The following is a 19,173-nucleotide window of genomic DNA, read 5'->3' on the forward strand; positions in this document are numbered from 1 at the left end:
AATAAAGTATCCTTCATTGGCTTCGTCCTTAATTGGAGGTATCAGTTCGAGACTTGAAGAAGGGAGTTGTCGCTTTTGATGTGAGCGTTTTACATCCAAGAGTTATACTTCTCTATGCAAATTCAAATTAGTCGAATTCCAAAACTAATATCGAACATTGAATGAAAGAAATTAAAAAAATACATGGAAAAAATTAATATTATGACTCATTACAAATATTATTTTAATCGTTTGTCGCCATCTGGTTGAGAAATGTGGACTAGGTCATCTGGTTGAGAAACGTGGACTAGGTCATCTGGTTGAGAAATGTGGACTAGGTTGAGGCAAACACTTTTATTAAGGTAGATGGATTGTCTCATTAATTGGGGAAATGTGAACGTACCATAAAAAGGAGCGAAGCTAATATTTATATAGAAAAAAAGTATCTCATACCAGGGTCAAAGTAGGAGAGAAGAAGGTTAAATGTTGAGGAGCCATTTGGACATGATTTCATCTCATGAGATGAAATTACGAGATGAAATCATATTTGAACATATAATTTAAATTTTTTAAGTTACAAATTTTTTTATAAATATAAAAACTCCACAAGTTATGAAAATCATCAAAATTTTTCTAATTTTATACAATTTTATCAAAATGAGTAAATCATAGTTCATAATAAAATTAATACGCTACTAGAAGGCCTTTCTAAAAAATACAATATCAATTGATCAAACTTTAGTTCAATAAAAAGCCTTTCTAAAAAATATAATCAATTGATCAAACTTTAGTTCATTAAAAAGGAAAATTTAACATGAATAGTAATGTAACTACTCTTTAATATAATCCTACCACATGACACTAACAATCTCTTCCCACATGGTAAATATACCTACCAACTTATGAGTTTTTTTTTATAAAATATAAACATATGAGTCAAATTTTACATTTATATTTTTTGAAATCATAATTTCAAATCTCAAATCATGCCTTTTTGGATGATTTGGGATTTCATCTCATAAGATGAAATCAACGCTGAAATCGCATGTCCAAACGCTGAAATCGCATGTCCAAACGCCTACTAAAAAAGATGTTGATAGAGGTCATATAGGTGCAATTTTTTTTATTTATTAGTTACGTGCAAACATAATTTTGTTGCAATAGAGGAAGGTGAATGCTATTTAATTGGATGGAATGTAAATTTACCTAAACATGCAAACTCACATGTAAAAAGGTGTGTTGAGTTAGGTTTAGAGGAAGGAACACTAAATACAGCAAAGAAAATGATGTTGGAAGAGCTCATAAACATAATTTTAAACCTAAGTTACAGATAAACATAATTTTATTAAGACATACGTCAAACGTAATTTAATTAGCGAACTATAAAATTACTAAAAAAGGGCAATCTCACGTATTAAGAAGGTATTTCACACTGAGATTAGGGTTAGAGAAAGGTTAAATGCGAAAAAAATCAAGTCGTAAATGTAGTTTTAAAATCTAAATTACATTTAAATAAAATTGTATTGAGATTTAGGGTGAATGAAAATTTAATTGATGGAATATTAATTTATCAAAAGGGACCAAACTAGTACATGTAAAGGTACCTCGTATTAGGGTTAGGGTTAGATAAAGTAGCATTAAAAAGTAAAGGTTTAAAATTATGTTTGAACTTTGCAAATGGTTTAGATTTGTCGCACGTTAGTAATTGAATTCAGATTTATCTCGTCATTATAAAATTATATTAGATTTGCCCCTTTAGTGATTAGTGGCAAAGACTATTCCAACACCTGAATATTCCGTACCACTAGAACGGTCAAATTAGCCATTGAATTACTGGTCCGTAATTTTTCCGAACTCTGAAGAATATGATCAATATTCCAGTGGCAACACCACCGTCTTCTTCAACATTCATAACCACTAAAGGCCAGGTATCTATTCATCTAAGATCAAATTGACCATCTAGAAGCATCAAATCAACCAAAATGGAATTCAAACAACAATTAATTGCACCAACATGTCGAAGTTTTACTTCTCTATTGGTTTACATCGGCACAAATCTATCACCAATAGCATGTCGCAACTCTACTTCAATCTCCCAACAAAAAAAATGAACGCGACTACACGATATCCATTTTCTAAATCATCTGCAGCAGTAATATGGTGTCAAGATAGTGTTATAATTGTTGAAGGTTGGTGGTCTTTAGGGAGTTGCAAGGTTTTTTTCATCTTATGTGATTGTGAGTACTTACAAGCCTGTAAATCAAGGGGCAAGTGGATAGGTAGTAGTAACGATGAAGGTATAGGAGAGATGGCCTTGACCATCTCAAAACTTTAGGACAAATTTGACCTTTTTCCCTTAGTAAAGATGCCTACGTGTTGGAAACACTTCACGTTGCAACATTAGTCAATAAGGATAAGTTTAACCCATTTTTGTAATGACCTAAGTACATTTGTCCCAACTATTAACATAGGGTAAATAGAATATTTCACAAAGTTCAAGGGTGAATTCGAATGTTTTCCGGAGATCAATACAAAAATAATACAAAAAGGTCAAATATACCCCTGTACTATCATAAATTGTTTAAATGTACCCTTGATATACTTTTGGTCCAATTATACCCCTATCGTTATACTTTCGATCCAAAACATACCCTTATTGTTATACTTTCGGTCCAAATCTACCCCTCCTATTATAGTTTGACACAAACTTGTCCTTAATTTTAACGAAGGGACACACGTTAAGCTTATAATCAAATGACCTACCTCCAATTTTAAATACCATATTTCTTTAGAAACTCACCCTTTTAACTCGGCCCGACTCATTCTCTTTTTCTTTTTCTTTTTCTTTTTCTTCTCTTTTGTAGCCGGAAAAAAAAATGATATCTCCGGCGATAATTAGAGGTCATAAGTGTAGTTTTTAAAATCTAAGTAATAGGTAAACATAATTATATTGAAAATAGAGGGTTAATGAATGTAAATCTAATTGGGGAAACAAATCCTACCTGTCAAAACTCACCTATAAAACTGTACTAATCCTACTAGGGTTAGGGTTCTAGGGAATTAGCTTGGTGAACTCACCTTAAAGCCGCCGTCAATGACGGCGGCATATTAGGCAAATATCCTGTTTCATCTATAGCCTTTTATAGTTAAAAAAAAAAAAAATACTGATTTTGGGTATAGGGATTTTGAGTATCAAATTGGTTATTTTTGCAAAAAGATGAGATTTTTAATGATACCCAGGTAGGAAAACATAGCCAAGAATGATTTGGGTATGAGGGTTTGAGTATAACTGGTTATTTTTGCAAAAAGATGAGATTTTTAATGATACCCTGATGGGAGAACATAGCCAAGAATGATTTTGGGTATGAGGATTTGAGTATAATTGGGTATTTTTGCGAAGGATTTGAGTATAATTGGTTATTTTTGCAAAAAGATGAGATTTTTAATGATACCCTGATGGAAGAACATAGCCAGAATGATTTGGGGTATGAGGATTTGAGTATAATTGGTTATTTTTGCAAAAAGATGAGATTTTTAATGATACCCAGATGGGAGATCATAGCCAAGAATGATTTTGGGGTATGAGGATTTGAGTATAATTGGGTTATTTTTGCAAAAAGATGAGATTTTTGATGAGACCCAGATGGGAGAACATAGCCAAGAATGATTTTGGGTATGAGGGTTTGAATATAATTGGTCATTTTTGCAAAAAGATTAGATTTTTAATGATACCCAGGTGGAAGAACAGAGCCAAGAATGGATTTTTGGGTCAGATGTGTAATTATATCATGCTGGTATGAAATCTTTTCATTTTTTTAATTCACAAAAGTTTCAATTTTTGCAGTGTTTTTGCTTAATTGTTAATGAGTTTTGTATCTAAATTTTTACAAACTCTTTATATTTTTTAATTTAAAAAATTTCAATCTTTGCTGTGTAGTTTGCTTTATTTGTTAGTGAGTTGTGTCCCTGTTTCATCTATAGCCTTTTATATTCCTCATTTATAGTTAAAGATACTTATTTTTGGGTATGAGGATTTGAGTATCAAATTGGTTATTTTTGCAAAAAGATTAGATTTTTAATGATACCCAGATGGAAGAACATAGCTAAGAATGGATTTTTGGATCAGATGTGTAATTATATCATGTTGGTATGAACCCTTTGCATTTTCTAATTCACAAAAGTTTTAATTTTTGCAGTGTAGTTAGCTTTACTTGTTAATGAGTTGTGTCCTAAATTTGTACAAACTCCTTACATTATCTAATTTACAAAAGTTTCATTCTTTGTAAGTGTAGTTAGCTTTACTTGTTAATGAGTTGTGTCTTACATATGTACAAATCTCAATTAGATATAGCTTGACCAAATAAGAAACACAGGAATTGGGAGTTATTTGATTTAAGTGAGTCTTGAAAAAAGCACTTTTTATGTTTATTTCCATTTTACATGTGTTATTTAAGACTTATGAATAGCTATATGTTGCCTTATCTCTTTAGATATTTAATCTTTGTAATGAAGAAAAATCAACTCTACTAAAATTTAAACTTTTGGGAGTCATTAGCTATGAAAGCAGACATTTTTATTTTAACAACCTGTGCTTATCTATGTCTAAAGTCTTAATCTCTCTGTCACTTTATTTTTGCACCTATGGCATGCCTGGTAATTCTGTTGGAGTATTATACTTCCAAACTAGAGACTATTGGGGCAGTCTCGCATGAAGAAAAAGGGACTTAGATCGAGTTTATGATTATTAAATGGTTAGTGGTTATTACTAAAACTTGTGGTTAAATATTAAAACTCATGGAATTATAAAAGATCCATCACCACTTTTAATTAGTTCAAATTTTTCATTTTCTTCTCTTCTTTTCAAGTGAGGGTTCGGCACAAACAATTAAACATCTGTTGGAAAGATGTTTCAAATATCGCTCTTGATGTTTCCAAATGTTTGAAACATAATGCTTAAACATCCTGAGCGAGAATGTTTGAAGCATACCTTGATTAGGATGTTTTACATATCTCATGATGTTTGAAACATTGTGGAGATGTTTAAATATCCTAAGAGATGCTCGAGTGGTTTGTGCGGAACTTTTATGTCGTCAAATTCCAAGAGAAACTTTGCTTTGTGCCTCACACAACTAATGTAAGTCGTGTGAGGTTTCTTTTTATTTCACTAATTAGTGGACCCAAATCTTACATTTTTGGTGCACCACTTTGTGAAACAAAAAGAGGTCTCACACAAGTTGTATTAATTGTGTGGCACAAAGTAAAAGATTTAAAATCCCACTTTTCTTTCTATCTACCTCTCACATTTCAAAGTTGTAGAAAAAAAGAAGAGGAAATAAAAGAACACGAGGATCGATAAAGAAAATTTTGGAAGAAGGAGGACATAAGGAAGAAGATATGAAAATTTGAGATGATTTGAATGTGGTAGTACAACTTTTTATAAAGTTAGGAGTTCTAATGTGTACCTACAAGTTTTTAGTAATTATAATCCAACCCAAACCATTAATTATCACTGATTTGGTCAAATTTCATTTTTATCATTCAAGTCTTGAGGGGGCTTTGTGTAAATAAGAGAACTTTGGGACTGTTAAAATCTCTGTTCTTAACACTAATACAAAAGATAGTCCATTTTATCTGAGGAAAAAATTTGAGTTCCTTTCTATTTTAAAAAAGACTAAACAAGTCTTTTTTAGTTTAAGGACCCCATAAACTAATCTCATAATAAAAATATTTTGCCTTTATATATCAAGCATGCAATGTTCAAGATTAAAGATAAAACTATATTATGAGATAAAAAGTTCTTTCTAAGTCTTTCTGTGCCACTATTTCTTTCTGCATATTAGGACTTTGATACTATAATTGGTATGGTCTGGTTTGGTAGGAAATGAGTCGATGTCAACCATTATGTAAGGTTAATGGACTAATCTTGCCAGGTTTGGTAGGAAATGAGTCGATGCCAACCATTATGTAAGCTTAATGGACTAATCTTGCCATTAGTATTATTCTGTACTCGATACGTTCAATCATTATGTTATGTTCTCCAGACTTTGTGTATATATTTACAAAGTAGAAGGTATCTGAATTGGTATTTGACTATTTGACTAAATGTCGTTTATCTCTGTTTGCAGGGCCCTCAACTGATACTTCCATACTCCAAAACTAGATTGAGGAAGAGGATTTTATAGTGGAGTGGAGCTTTTGATTTATTTGAAAATATTTATGAGGTCTTTCCATATTAAGAATCCAAAATTGAGCCAATCAATTGAAGACCACTTCAAATGCCCCCCAAAAAATTATTACTTAGCCGAATGGTATCAAGCTTTCCTTGAGAAGCTAAGGATCACTTGACTTGCAAGACCAAGTTACAAACTCTTGCTCATTTGAAGGAATTGGTGCTATGTATCTCCCTAGGATGTTTACTAGATCGTGCTGACAATGGAGTCATGTTCCAATTATTTGTACCACCAGAGCATGGGATGTGGAACTTCAGGCAGAGTAGGCAGTTTAGGTTTGGAATTTCAGGCAATTCAGGTTAGGTAGAGTTGGGATATTAGGGAGATTTGGCAATTCAGGCTCAAATACCTAACAACATATTCAGAGACATAAATGGACTCATAGAATGCTCTAGCTGATATATCAGTATTGAGAGAGAGGCCCATCTGAGTTGGTCGTTGAGAGAGAGGCCCATCTGAGTTGGTCGTTGAGAGAGAGGCCCATCTGAGTTGGTCGCTGAGAGAGAGGACCATCTGAGTTGGTTGTAGACTGTGATAATACCCTCTCCAGTATTCCAAACCATCACTAAGCCCACAATGCTCTCCCAGCGGATGATGGAAAAACGACATTCCCACTAGTTCATATTTCACTGATGGTGATGCCTGCAACACCACATCCAATAATGCATTTTTGTAAGTAAGGGCAGTTGAGCTCGTTTGAGGTATTGCAGCGCATTGGGGAGGTGGCCTACAAACTTGCCTTGTCACCGGGCTGAAAGAGAAGCTGCTGTGTTATCACACAAAAACCAGTCTTCGAAAATTGATGATATAGTGGTTCGGAAGATGAGGCACAAAAAGCTTATGAAGCAACCTAGCTGAATGTTCAAATCAATTGACCGCTTGGATTTGGTAAAGCAACTCTAACCAAAAAAATATATAATTACAAGTACATAACTTGTCACCTTATTGTTTGAGCATTGTGTTGATTTCTCAAGTAAATAAGAAGAGAAATTTGTCAATTGAAAATTTTGTTTATCGAACGAAAAGAAAATTATAAATTGAAAGTGTTTGTGAGTGAGCTCACAATCTAGAAGCACATAATGAGCAAGCAAGATTATGAAAATTTTCTCCATCAAGATTCAATTATTTGCTTTCATTAAGAAAAGGGAGAAGATTTATATAATTTGCAAGCTCGTGTTATGCTACAGGTAACGTGTTTTTTATTGACAAATTTCTCTTCTCATTTACTTGTGAAATGTAATACCATGCTCAAAAGTTAAGAGTGAAATGTTATGTATTTATAATTATATATTTTTGGCTAGAGTTGTCTTGCCAAGTCAAGTGTTTAATTGATTTGAACCTTCGGGTGAGTTGCTTCATGATCGTTTTATGCCTTAGCTTCTCAACTTACCACTATATCATCAATTCTCGGAGAGTGTGGCTACTCGAATGCTCCTGCCATACAATTCAGACAATTGCTCCTCGGAAGCTTTATTGTCGACATTGATATGGTTAGTTGATCAGTTATGTTGAATGATTTGCATTTGGAAATGAAGGAGAGGAAAACACTTGGTATTGTCATTCTGCAGTGCTGAATCTCATTTTTTGTCCAGCTGATTTATTATGACTCTCGCTTTTGTTGCTTCTCGTTTTCATATTGTTTTGATATGCTTGTCCTTATCTGACCTTTTGTCTTGTTCTCTCTTGAGCCGGGGGTAAGGTCTGCGTACGCTCTACCCTCCCCGACTACCCCACATTGTGGGAATCTACTGGGTATGTTATTGTTGTTGTTGTTGTTATTGACAAGTAAAGCTTGCTTTTACATCTTTCATCGGTGGCACTGTTTGGCGGTTCAGTATGCCTTAGTTTTTTGTACTCAAATTTTGTCTGTTTATTGGTTTATTTTTGTTGTCCTAAAATGTACCCCTTTGTAAACTTTATGACTCAAATGCTGAAGTTGGTCTGGAAATATTTAATGTATTTTGCACTATAGCAGGATATGCTGAATAAAATGCATTTTGATTAATTCTTGTTGAGTAATTGACACACCATTTTCTGCACAATAGATCTTAATATAACTCAAAGATTTTTCACTTTATGGAGTTCCATTGTTTCTTCACATTATGTGAGTATGGATACTTACAAGCCATCAAGAACTTCACTGTTACTGTTTCACCAATTCTTCAATTGCCTATTTAGCATTTATAATACTCCCTCCGTTTCATAATAAGTGGTGATTTTAGCTTATGCATGCCTTGCCCCTTAAGGAATTACTTACTCCTAGAAAATTAGGAGTGTTTTTACTAACTTATCCCTAATTAAATTTTTCCTCTTTTTAAGTTATCTTTTTCCTAGAAAAGTTATTTAATGATTCTTGATTATGTTAATAAGGGTAATTTTGGAAGAACAAGATCAATTTTTTCTTGAAATCTTAAAGCACCACTTATTTTGAAACAAAATGAAAAGCCGAAAACACCATTTTTATCTGGAAACGGAGGGAGTAGATCACAACTTCTTGAATTTCTAAAATGCAGACATAATTACTTTTCTTATCTAACACCCTTTTAATTGGAAAAAAGGTGTACTCTATTTGTGAATTACACGTGGGAAAATTTTGAGTCCAAGCAAAAGAATGCATTACCAACAACGCTGCCTCAATCCCGAACAAAAATTCAAAGGATGCATTACCATTTGTGAAGAAAAAGAGAAGCGTCACTCTTGCAAATCCACTAGCACCAGTAGTTTGCAACCTTAGGATGGAATGATTCAGCTAATGTTAGAAGTCACTTTCCCTTTTTTATTGAAAGAAAGGATAAGGGGTAGGAATACACTTTTTTAGGTCTTTCCTCTACTAAAGTAGTCGGCCTGACTTTAGGCCCTAATCAAATTTTTCTCTCTCACTCCTATGTACTTTTTTTTTTACTTCATCCATACTTTTTGACTTTTTATGAAGCGTGAGGCAAACGGCGCAAGCTAAGGTCCCTAAGCAATCACTTAGTGGAAAATGAAGTGATGGAGCGATGACATCCAGGATGTGGCTTGGAAGTAACCATCCTTTGAAGAAAGCCTAATCTGATTTCATAAGTTCAAGAGGGGAATGTATTAGAATAAAGATAAAACTTTGATAAATGTTCACTAGTATAGGAAGAAATCTTGTTTTGCACGATAATGGTGCAAATTTCCGATCATTAATACATAGAGGCCAATAAGCATATATTGCATTTGTATGAAAATGGGATCCCCAACGACCAGAGACAAGATTCATATGAGAAAATATAAGTAAACGGGCATGTACTTGAGCCACCGAGGATATAGGTACATGAACAACCATTTGATCTCCATCAATATCGGCATTGAATTCCTTAAAAACTAATGGAGGTAAGCAAATAACGCGCCCATGATTAAGATACTAATCTGGATACTCCTATAATCTACAGTCATATATTAGAATTTGGTTTACCAAATAAGTAAACCTTCATAGGGTGCAAAAATATATCCATTTCCATATACTCAGATGTACATGAGCACCAAAACTAGCAAACTAGATTTGTTAACCTGAACTCTTCAGACGGACAGAACGTCGAGTCACCCTCGTACTTTGAGATGATTCAGGCTCGAGAGTATCAGAATCAATACCTGCACGGGTCCTCGGCCTTTTTCTTGTTGAGGGAGATGATTCAGGCTCGAGAGTATCAGAATCAATACCTGCACGGGTCCTCGGCCTTTTTCTTGTTGAGGGTTCACGCGGCTGCTGACTCTCAGGAGGAACAGATGCATCCTCGTCTTCATCCAGAGCTTCTACTTTTGCAATGTTATAATGCCACGCTGTCCCACACCCAGGACAAACTTTTTCAGCCTGCAAATTACGGTTTCAACATTAATTTAGTTCATCAATCGCCTATATAAATGAGATTATTTTGTCTTCATCTACTTTCTGGCGTTTTTCCGAGTGGAATAATAGATTGGTCGGATTTCTCACTTTTATATAATTCACTTATGTGGCTTACTTGATTGCCCCTACGTCAGGCAAATTTGATTAATAATTTTAATGTGTGTACCGCTGATAATCTTATTTCTTCCAACGGAAACGGGGTCCACATTCTTCTAATTCTACATTTAGGACTCAACTTGTATCAAGGACACTACTAGGAATTCAACCATTAATACGATTCAACGCCAACAATTGGAACAAAAATATCATTCAATTAGTCGACGCTAAAAAAAGAAGCAAGATTCAGTCATTGAGTGACAAATGGGAAATTTATGAAAGTTACAATAGGAAAGAAAAGAATACCCTGCTTTTGGAGAACTTCATCCTCAGACAGTACATATGGATACGAACATTACAGCCTTCGTTTTGGCAAAGCTCAGCCTGGTCAAATAATAATACCACCATGAGTTGGATAATCTAGCAGCCATATAGTTTTCATAGGCACATGCATTATCAAACCACAATACAGTAAGTGGGAAGACTATTTGAGTTTTCAGCTAAAAATGGCAATAAAAATGCTCCAATTTGAAGGACAAAACTCGTGCTATAGCGATCATGGAGTTAAAGAGAAGAACAGACCTTCACTGCAGCTTCATTGCAAACTTCACATGGAGGAATCTCGTTACTGCGAAACCAACTTCTAAGATCAAGAAATGAACGCACTCCTAACCCTATTTTACCATCTGTTAGAGAAAGCCAGCGGTCCCTCTCAAGTTCCTCAAGGGTCTTTTCCTTTTGAGACATCGAGAAATTCCTAAATGCTGCAGGAATATGCGTTGAACCTGCCTGAGATTGGGATTCTGTTCCAGCTAGAAACTGTTGATCAAATAAAATTCCCAGCAAAGTAATAAGGACTATAGCAAAGAAAAGTTCTGATCTAATAGCAACCAAATTTACAAAATTCATACATAGATTTCTTTTATATTCAGAACCACATCCTGCCATCCTACCATTTTTAGTTGATATTCTATGAAAAGGCACTTCATAGGTACTACATCCTGGTCAATGAATAAGCATACAAGCCTTGGCCCCAACAAGACGTGGGTTTAATAGCCTGTTTGGCCAAGCCTCTGCCTATTTTGAAAAGTGTTTTTTGCCATAAGTGCTTTTCGGAAAAGTACTTTTGGAAAGTAGCAGTTTGTGTTTGACTAATCAATTTGAAAAGCATGTCTGCCAATATTAGAGCAGTACTTTGTGCTTGACTAATGTTTCAAAAGTGCTTCTTGAGAAAAGCTACTTTAAGATTCTGAGAAACAGCTCCTACTACTACTCAAAAACACTCGTCTTTTCCTAAAAGCTTGTCCAAACACCTCAACTTTCTAAAATAAGCACTTTTGGCTTCTAAAAAGCTTGGCCAAACAGGCTATAAGTCCCATTCCCTATACTAACTGATTGACAAAAAGTAAACTTTCTATATTATAGTCCACTCCTATCATCAAAAAAGAGAAATAAACAAATACACAGGAGGATTGGGTAGTTAAAATATATAGTTACACTGCACATATTGATAAAGTGACACAAGACAACTCAAAAGCCTCAATTTGAACTATGCAGAGACAGGCGACCTCCGAAATGAGTAAGAACATGATTTGCAGCCATGGAGTTGATACTTTGCATACCATTCCCTGAATACTTTATTTTACACAGTTTTCCAGCTAGACACTTCATATGAATATAAAGGCAACAGCAAGCAAGGGAATCAACACGAATATAAAACAAACATCATTCAAAGGCATAAATATCTGCCTTCTTAAGCTTTGTCTTTTTATATAGCTGTTCTTTCACCTGTAAGTGATGGATGTATCAAATTTATATACTCCATAAAAAATCTGTGTCAGTGAGAAAATCAGACATGCCAAATTACAAGCATGAATAACTCAAGCTATATTGACCTTGGCTAGAGAAGGAAAGTGGCCAATAGCGAACAACAGTATATCTTCCAAACCATAATTTAACATTTAGCTAATAACTCACAGGAAGATAGCAGCAAGATAAATACTAGTATAAACAATGGAACTGACAGGAGCCATATATATTCATTTATTGTTAGGAAGCAAGAAAACCTGATTTTCGAGCCGTATGTTCAGTGCATCAATAGTCGAAATAAAGCCTTGAGCTGCCGCATCTTGAACAATTGCTTCAATCTGCACTTACACAATGACCACATAACTCATTTTAAAAAAAAATTATGTCAAAAAGAAAAAGGAAAATCTTAATCTCATAATGGAATTACTAGAAACAACGCTAAATATCTTCGTATATTCACATTTATTTTGTTTAAGAAACACAAACCAGTCTTAGCTAAAAACATTATACAATGGAAGCAAATCATTAGGATTAAGGCTCAGTTATTGTTACAGATTAGGTCCAACATTTGCCAGGATTCATTTTATTTTTGTTAAGAGGATTTTATGTCCATGTTGGGATAAGTGTGAAACTAAGAGAACCTTTAATTGTAAAGAACCCCTAAGTTACCTCAAAATTCAATTTACTCAATATTTGAATGAAATCAGCCTGAATAGAGCACAATGGATACAGATGAGTAGAAGATTCACATAGTAGATCCCAACTAGTTTAGGATTGAGACTTAGTAGATTGATTGAGAAAACATCAATTACCGGAGCCATCTAATTTATTTATTAAATTCTTCCCCCTATAACGTTTAGTGAGTTTAAATTCGTTATAAGAAGTGAAGCAAGATTAGAACGAAGTAAAGGAAGCCCACCAAACCATTTCCGCTAATAACATTTTGAGCTGGTATGAAGTAAATCAGCAACCAACTCCAGCTTCTGAAAATCTTCAATTAAAATGGGGACTGCTCAATAATAATTTGTATATACAATTCAGATAGCTAGATTGTATAAGTCAGCTCCAAAATACTCTAATTTAAGTGAACCTAGTGGCTAGTACTATTCTTCCCAGAAGGCAGATGAGTTCATGTTTCTACTATCACTTGAACAGAACGCTAGTGTCAGCTGCTCCATTCCCTTATCAGATTCATCACATAAGCATCAGCTGCTCTATTCCCATATCGAATTCATTACATAACTTGCAGGATTATAATATAAGCAATTTATTACTATGAAGCTTAAGCACGAAGTTCTATTTTTTAGAAGGCTAACAACATGTAGAGGCCCCTGGATATTCTAATCATTACTAGATATTCTTTCTAGCTCAGACTTGGAAGGGGAAAAAAGTAACAGCTTTTGCTCCTTTTCATGGAACTGCTAGCTAAAAATTTGCAGCAAAGCCCCCTGTTCCCCTTCTTCCTTTTTCCGTCATCTTTGAGGTAAGTTAAGGAGCTAAAAAGTTATTCCCAGCCCTTGCAGAAATCGCCAAACGGAAATACAAATACATAATGATCTGAGCATTCAAAAGAGAAAAGTAACATTAGGCAATTTTTATTTTTTTTTAATATTCAGTGCAACCCAATTAGTTCTTATTCTCTACCAAAGGTTTTCCTTTTACATTCTACCTTTGAGGAACTGAATATTTAGTTCAAAGTTTGGATTGCCTTAATAGAAAAAGGGGAAAAAAACTCACAATGCCTTTATAGAAAGCAATCTGAGGAACTGAATATTTAGTTCCAAGTTTGGATTGCTCATCTGATACATTGTTGACAACACCATAGTGCACATTTCCATCATACTGGTTTCTACATGCCCGTAGCTCAAGCTGCACAAAAGCGAGCTCCTCGTTTATCTTTCTCAGGTATTCATTCAATAGTGACTGATGATTACCTGAAATATAGACATAAATTAGTATCAGAAACAAATATTTTTTTCACAGTTACCAAACAAGAAATCATATTAACATGCTAACTAGAGATCTAAACATATTGATGCTACTTAAATCCAAAGAAAAAGAATAACAAAATACAGATAAAATCAGAATCATTAAACACTTGATTCTTGCGTCTGGAACCAAACAGGGAAAAGGCAAATTAACTAAAACTCAAAAGGACTTTGACCCTTGCTCCTTAAAGCACACTAGTTAGTCCTATAGATTCAAAGCAAGTACAAATAGAAACTAAAATTTACATAAATATTTTCGAGAACAAGCAATATGGATTTAGTAAGCTAAAACTTTCAGTAACCAATCAAAAGTTATAATTTCTTTCAGGGTCCTTGGAATTGAAACTGAACTCGTTGTACCAATAAAAAATTCTAGCAACAATGCACAAGATTCTATCAAAAAATTTACGGCATAAATATTACTACTAGTAACTTCGTAATAAGGTCAGTATTTGCAAAATATCCTGCCATAAAACTCGCTTGAGTAGCAAAAGAAAAAGGGATTGACTAAAATCACATCCCTTTTCTCCACAGACCAACGAACAATTTCCTTTTTTTTTTTTTTTTGGCATTAAGACGGGAAATTCCATAACAATTTAATTTTTCTTAAAAACGTAACTATCCCTTAACAACTAGAAAAGGAAATTTGTATAAGATTTGTAATTGGGCCCTTGAAATTGATACTGAAACGCAAGTATCTAAAAGAAAAGGTCAGCAACAACAGAGAAAATTTTACTATAAAACACTTGCCCTTTGTTCAAGTAATAGTAGAATTTAGAATAAAACTGGAAATTTCGTAACAAAGTAAAAAGGTATAATACATAATTAGACATCTTAACTTGACCTCAACTGGCAACTAAACAGTCCAACTTTGAGAATGCACATCTAGACACCTCAACTCATCCCCACTGTGTCTAGTGGACACCGGACGCTAATGTGGCACATAAACTTTAGGAGGTGTCTAGATGATCATTTTGTAAGTTGGAGTGTTCAATTGAAACAGTGGGGACGACTTGAGGTGTCTAGATATGTATTCTCAAAGTTGGAGTGTTCAGTAGCCAGTAGTGGCCAAGTTTAAGTGTCTATGTATTACGCCAAGCAAAAAGCCAATACAAATGACTAAACAAGTAAGAATAAACACTGGAAATAAGATCCATACAAGGATGAAAATAACTAAACTTGTAATTAGGTCCTCGAAATCGACACTTCAGTTGACGAAAAGAATTGAAATTTGGAAAAAGAATTGAAGAGAACCCCCGGAAATTATGTAACGAAGAAAAAAATCCATACAAGGATGAGAATAACTAAACTTGAATTGGGTACTTGAAATTAAACTAAAATATCAAAAACTGATAAACTTTGATGGAAAAAAAGTGTAACAACAACAACAACAACAACATACCAGGGAGGGTAAGTGTAATCTCACAAGTGCGGTATAGAAATGTAACCGATGTAGAAAGATGGCAAAAAAGCGTTGTAAATGAAAGAAAAAAAAAGGGCATTTACCCGGAACTTCTATTAAGCTCCATACAATGATGAAAATGACTAAACTAGTAATTGGGTCCTTAAAACTAAACTAAAATACCATAAACTGATAGCATTTGTTGGCCAAAAAATTTTTTTTTTTTTTTTTTTGGCAATATCGTAAACAAGTAGAATCCCAATAAAATGATGAAAATGACTAAACTTGTAATTGGGACCTCGAAATTAAACTAAAATACAATAAACTCATAGTATTTGTTGGTGAAAAAAAAAATTGAAAAAAAAAAAACTGGGAATTTGCCGGTAACTTCAATTAAATCCATACAATGTTAAAAATCACTAAACTTGTAATTGGGTCCTTGTATTTAAACTAAAATACCATAAACTAATACTGTAGTATTTTTTACCCACAAAAAATGGGAATTTGCCAGTAAATTCAATTAAATCCATACAATAATAAAAATCACTAAACATGTAATTGGGTCCTTGAGATTAAACTAAAATACCATAAACTAATAATATTTTTTAGCAAAAAAAAAAAAAAAAAAAGTGGAGAAAAAAATACCTGGGGATTTGCACTATTTTCTTTATGTTAACATTTAAGTTTGAAATGGGTACTCAGAATTAAACTAAACTAACAAATTTCTCCACAAATCAACCCAAAAAAAAAAAAGTGAAATTGAAAAACAAAATGAAGAAAGAAAAAAAAATAAACCTGTGGATTTGCCAGTGATTTTGTTGAAAAGAGATTGAAAATCTTTATCTTTAAGTGGGCCTTTAGAGAGAAGAGCTTGAATTAATGTATGGTGTCTCCATGAAAGTGTCACCATTGCAATTGAATTTGAATTTTGCAGTGAAGAAAGGGAGTTTTGCTTAACCCTTAAGGGAAAAAAGAAACAAAAAGAAGTGATACTTTTCTATAAATAGAAAATAATGGTGGCGGGAAAAAGATCCTTCCATGGGAAGATTTAGAAAGGGGTTTAGATGGGCTTATTTTAAGTGATTTTAAATTTTTTCGTCAAAAGTCAAAAGTTCGAATTCCTAATTTATGATTTATGAGTTATAAGTCAAAAGTCATAAGTTTATCTAAACAAGTAAGCTAAAAGCTAAAAAATCATAAGTTGGGAACATTCAATTTTGGCATAATAGGTAAGCATACTCTTAAATTGGGCCTCAGCTGGCAAATATGCTTTCAAATTTTTTAGTGTGTACAAGTAGGTGCCTCAACTTGTGTAAGTTGAACACGTAAACACAAATGGTGACGTGGCAAGTAAATTTTGGAAGTGTTTAGATGATCATTTTGTAAGTTGGAGTGTTCAATTGACTAGACAAGTTGAGGTGTTTAATGTGCGTACCCAAAGTTGGAGGGCATACTTACCGGCTTTGGCTAAGTTTGAGGACATGTTTATATATCATACCTTCAAATTATGATTTTTGGCTTATTTTTGTATTTTTTAGCCTAAAGTTAATGTTACACCTCGGACGTTTCGTATTGTTGTGTTGTGAACAGACTAACGCAAGCTTAAGGTGAACATGAAGTCCATATGACCTTAAGGAGGGTATTTGGTAGCTTAAAAGTGTATACTACAAGATTTTTGAAGTATTACGAATCGGTGAAACTAAGTTTGTCGAAGAAAGCAAAGTATAAGTCGCGTTTGGGAAGGTTTATGCAATTATCGAGTTAACGATTATTTAGTAATTTCTTGGGAAGGAGTCATAGGGCTCCTTAGATGGTTAATGAAGTATTAAACAAGTGTTAAGAAGGTTCCATAAGGATTTGAGATCAAATGAATCGATGAGAACAAGTTCGGGAAAAGTGAGTTATATGACCACTTATACGGTCTGTATAACTTTATACGATCCGTATAACAGTTACAGAGAAGGCAAATCCCTGTGGGATTATACGGTCACTTATATGGACCATATAAGTGTCCGTATAACCAAGTCGGGTCACTTTTTCCAGATATTTCCCTTTTTATATATATATATATATGACCCAAGCTCATATTTTTCATTTCCCACATTCTCCACAACTCTTAAAAGCTCTAGAACCTTCTCTCAAGCATATTCTACTCAAACCCAAGAGAAATCAAAGATCAAACAGCAAGAATCAAGATATCTATGTGTTGGAAGACTTGCTAGAGTTAGTAGACTTTAAGAATTTCTTTGGTATTGAAGCTAGGGTTTTCATACAAGTTGGTAACTTGATCCAAAGCTCATTCTTATGAGATAAAAGGTTAGTTTTCATGCTTATTTCATGTTATTAATAATTCTTAGTTGTTGAATAACTTGGGTGAAAGGAGAAAGTAGAAGATGAGGTCTAAATGTAGATTTTATGATGTTTGTGAGTAGTAAACTAACTTGAGTCATGATTCTTAGTATGCTATAGATATAATCTTGCTAAGAAGGGTATTAATGATGACAAGGAAGTGTTGTATAAAAAAATTGTGCAAAGGGTGGATGTGAAGTTGTTGATGTAAGTTGAATATGAGAATGAATTTTGAGACTTTATGGATTGTGACTACTTGGTTATGATATTGTGGATGTTATTATGGTTGTTTGGGAGTTGTTTTGCGATATGGTGGAAGTTGATGAAATAGGCGAAATGCTGCCCAATTTTTATTAGTTCATGAGTTGCTCTAGTTTGAATTCAAGAGTGTCTTTAAGACTTAACTATGGTATGAATCCTTTTAAATGTAGATTTCTCAAGCCTTGGCGGTGAACGTTAGATAGTTGAGAAGACAAAGAGGTATGTACCAGGCTAACCTTCTTTCTTAAGGCATGATCCCATCGTTGTATACCTTATTGTGAATTTTCATAATGTCTTCCAGAGATGACCATATTCCTAGAATCACCAAAGCTCATGATTCTTGATATTCTCACGATACTATTGGTCTCATCCTATGATAGTTGATCTTCTAAGGAAGGGTATAATGAAAATGATGATGACGATGATGATGTTGATGATACTTATGTACTCCTATGTATATACATATAAATATCTAAGTATGACTATTAAGAACACCGAGTTTATGTGGCCGGGTATGATACCTATCGCGCGCGCACCACTGCAGTTGGGTACAGATAACACTGAGCCTTGGTAGGGCCAAGTATGTATAACATCGAACCTTGTTATAGTCGGGTACATAAGACACCGAACCTCTATGGTCAGGTATGATACTATTATATGTATAAATGTATGAAATGGAAGGTTCCCATTAGAAAAAGGGTGAGTAAATACGATCAACGACGCTAGAGGTATAAATGGCTCTATCCTCATGCGACTCTCTTCCTATCTTATGTTATTTCCATGCTTCCATTATGCCGATGATTATGCTTTACATACTCGCACATTATCCGTACTAACGTCCTGTTTTGTGGACGCCGCGTCATGCCCTTGAGTGGACGAGGAGATAGACTTGATCCTTAGGAGTCGCTTATCCGCAGCTGCATGAAGGCTCCATTTGATTCGAGCCGGCACTGCTGTACTATTCTTTTGTGTATATACATATGGCATGGCGGGGCCCGTCCCGTCCCTTATGATGATGTTCTACTCACTTCTTAAGAGGTAGGCAGCTCGTAAAGCTATGTATAATAGATGTCTTTTTGCCTTGTCAACTCATATTTTTGGTATAATATTTTGTTAGCCTCGTCGCTTGTGTATATGTATATATATGGGCATAGTTGTTGACGTTGATATAAAGTGTTTTTGAATTGC

General features: G+C 34.1%; 1 protein-coding gene and 1 long non-coding RNA gene across 4 annotated transcripts; one reads left to right on the plus strand and one right to left on the minus strand.

Annotated features, from left to right (window-relative positions):
- Nucleotides 1-3,006: 3,006 nt before the first annotated feature.
- On the plus strand, nucleotides 3,007-7,800 carry LOC132032739 (uncharacterized). 2 transcript variants are annotated; one of them, XR_009408586.1, is made up of 3 exons: nucleotides 3,007-3,773; nucleotides 6,105-6,697; nucleotides 6,728-7,800. It is a non-coding gene; the product is annotated as an uncharacterized LOC132032739 (long non-coding RNA). The 2 variants fall into 2 exon arrangements; XR_009408585.1 differs by having other exon boundaries at nucleotides 3,008-3,773; nucleotides 6,105-6,668.
- A 1,584-nt stretch (nucleotides 7,801-9,384) lies between these two features.
- LOC132032740 (uncharacterized) lies at nucleotides 9,385-16,312 on the minus strand. 2 transcript variants are annotated; one of them, XM_059422437.1, is made up of 7 exons: nucleotides 16,171-16,312; nucleotides 13,723-13,919; nucleotides 12,243-12,323; nucleotides 10,759-10,995; nucleotides 10,483-10,560; nucleotides 9,894-10,044; nucleotides 9,385-9,824 (listed from the first exon to the last, which is right to left on the minus strand). In XM_059422437.1, the coding sequence occupies exons 1-7, from the start codon at nucleotides 16,283-16,285 to the stop codon at nucleotides 9,739-9,741; spliced, it is 945 nt and encodes a 314-aa protein (XP_059278420.1). In that variant the 5' UTR covers nucleotides 16,286-16,312; the 3' UTR covers nucleotides 9,385-9,738. The 2 variants fall into 2 exon arrangements, with proteins under 2 accessions (XP_059278420.1, XP_059278419.1); XM_059422436.1 differs by having other exon boundaries at nucleotides 9,385-10,044.
- Nucleotides 16,313-19,173: the final 2,861 nt, after the last annotated feature.

Source organism: Lycium ferocissimum, chromosome 10 (assembly GCF_029784015.1).
Source record: "Lycium ferocissimum isolate CSIRO_LF1 chromosome 10, AGI_CSIRO_Lferr_CH_V1, whole genome shotgun sequence".
Taxonomy (NCBI): Eukaryota; Viridiplantae; Streptophyta; class Magnoliopsida; order Solanales; family Solanaceae; genus Lycium; species Lycium ferocissimum.

Coding starts and splice junctions, on each gene's coding strand:
- LOC132032740 (XM_059422436.1), bottom strand. CDS start 16,285: ATGGTGACACTTTCATGGAGACACCATACATTAATTCAAGCTCTTCTC. Junction 12,324..13,722: donor TTGCTTTCTATAAAGGCATT/GTGAGTTTTTTT, acceptor GTGTAAGTGCAG/ATTGAAGCAATTGTTCAAGA. Junction 10,045..10,482: donor TGAAGTTCTCCAAAAGCAGG/GTATTCTTTTCT, acceptor CGTAATTTGCAG/GCTGAAAAAGTTTGTCCTGG.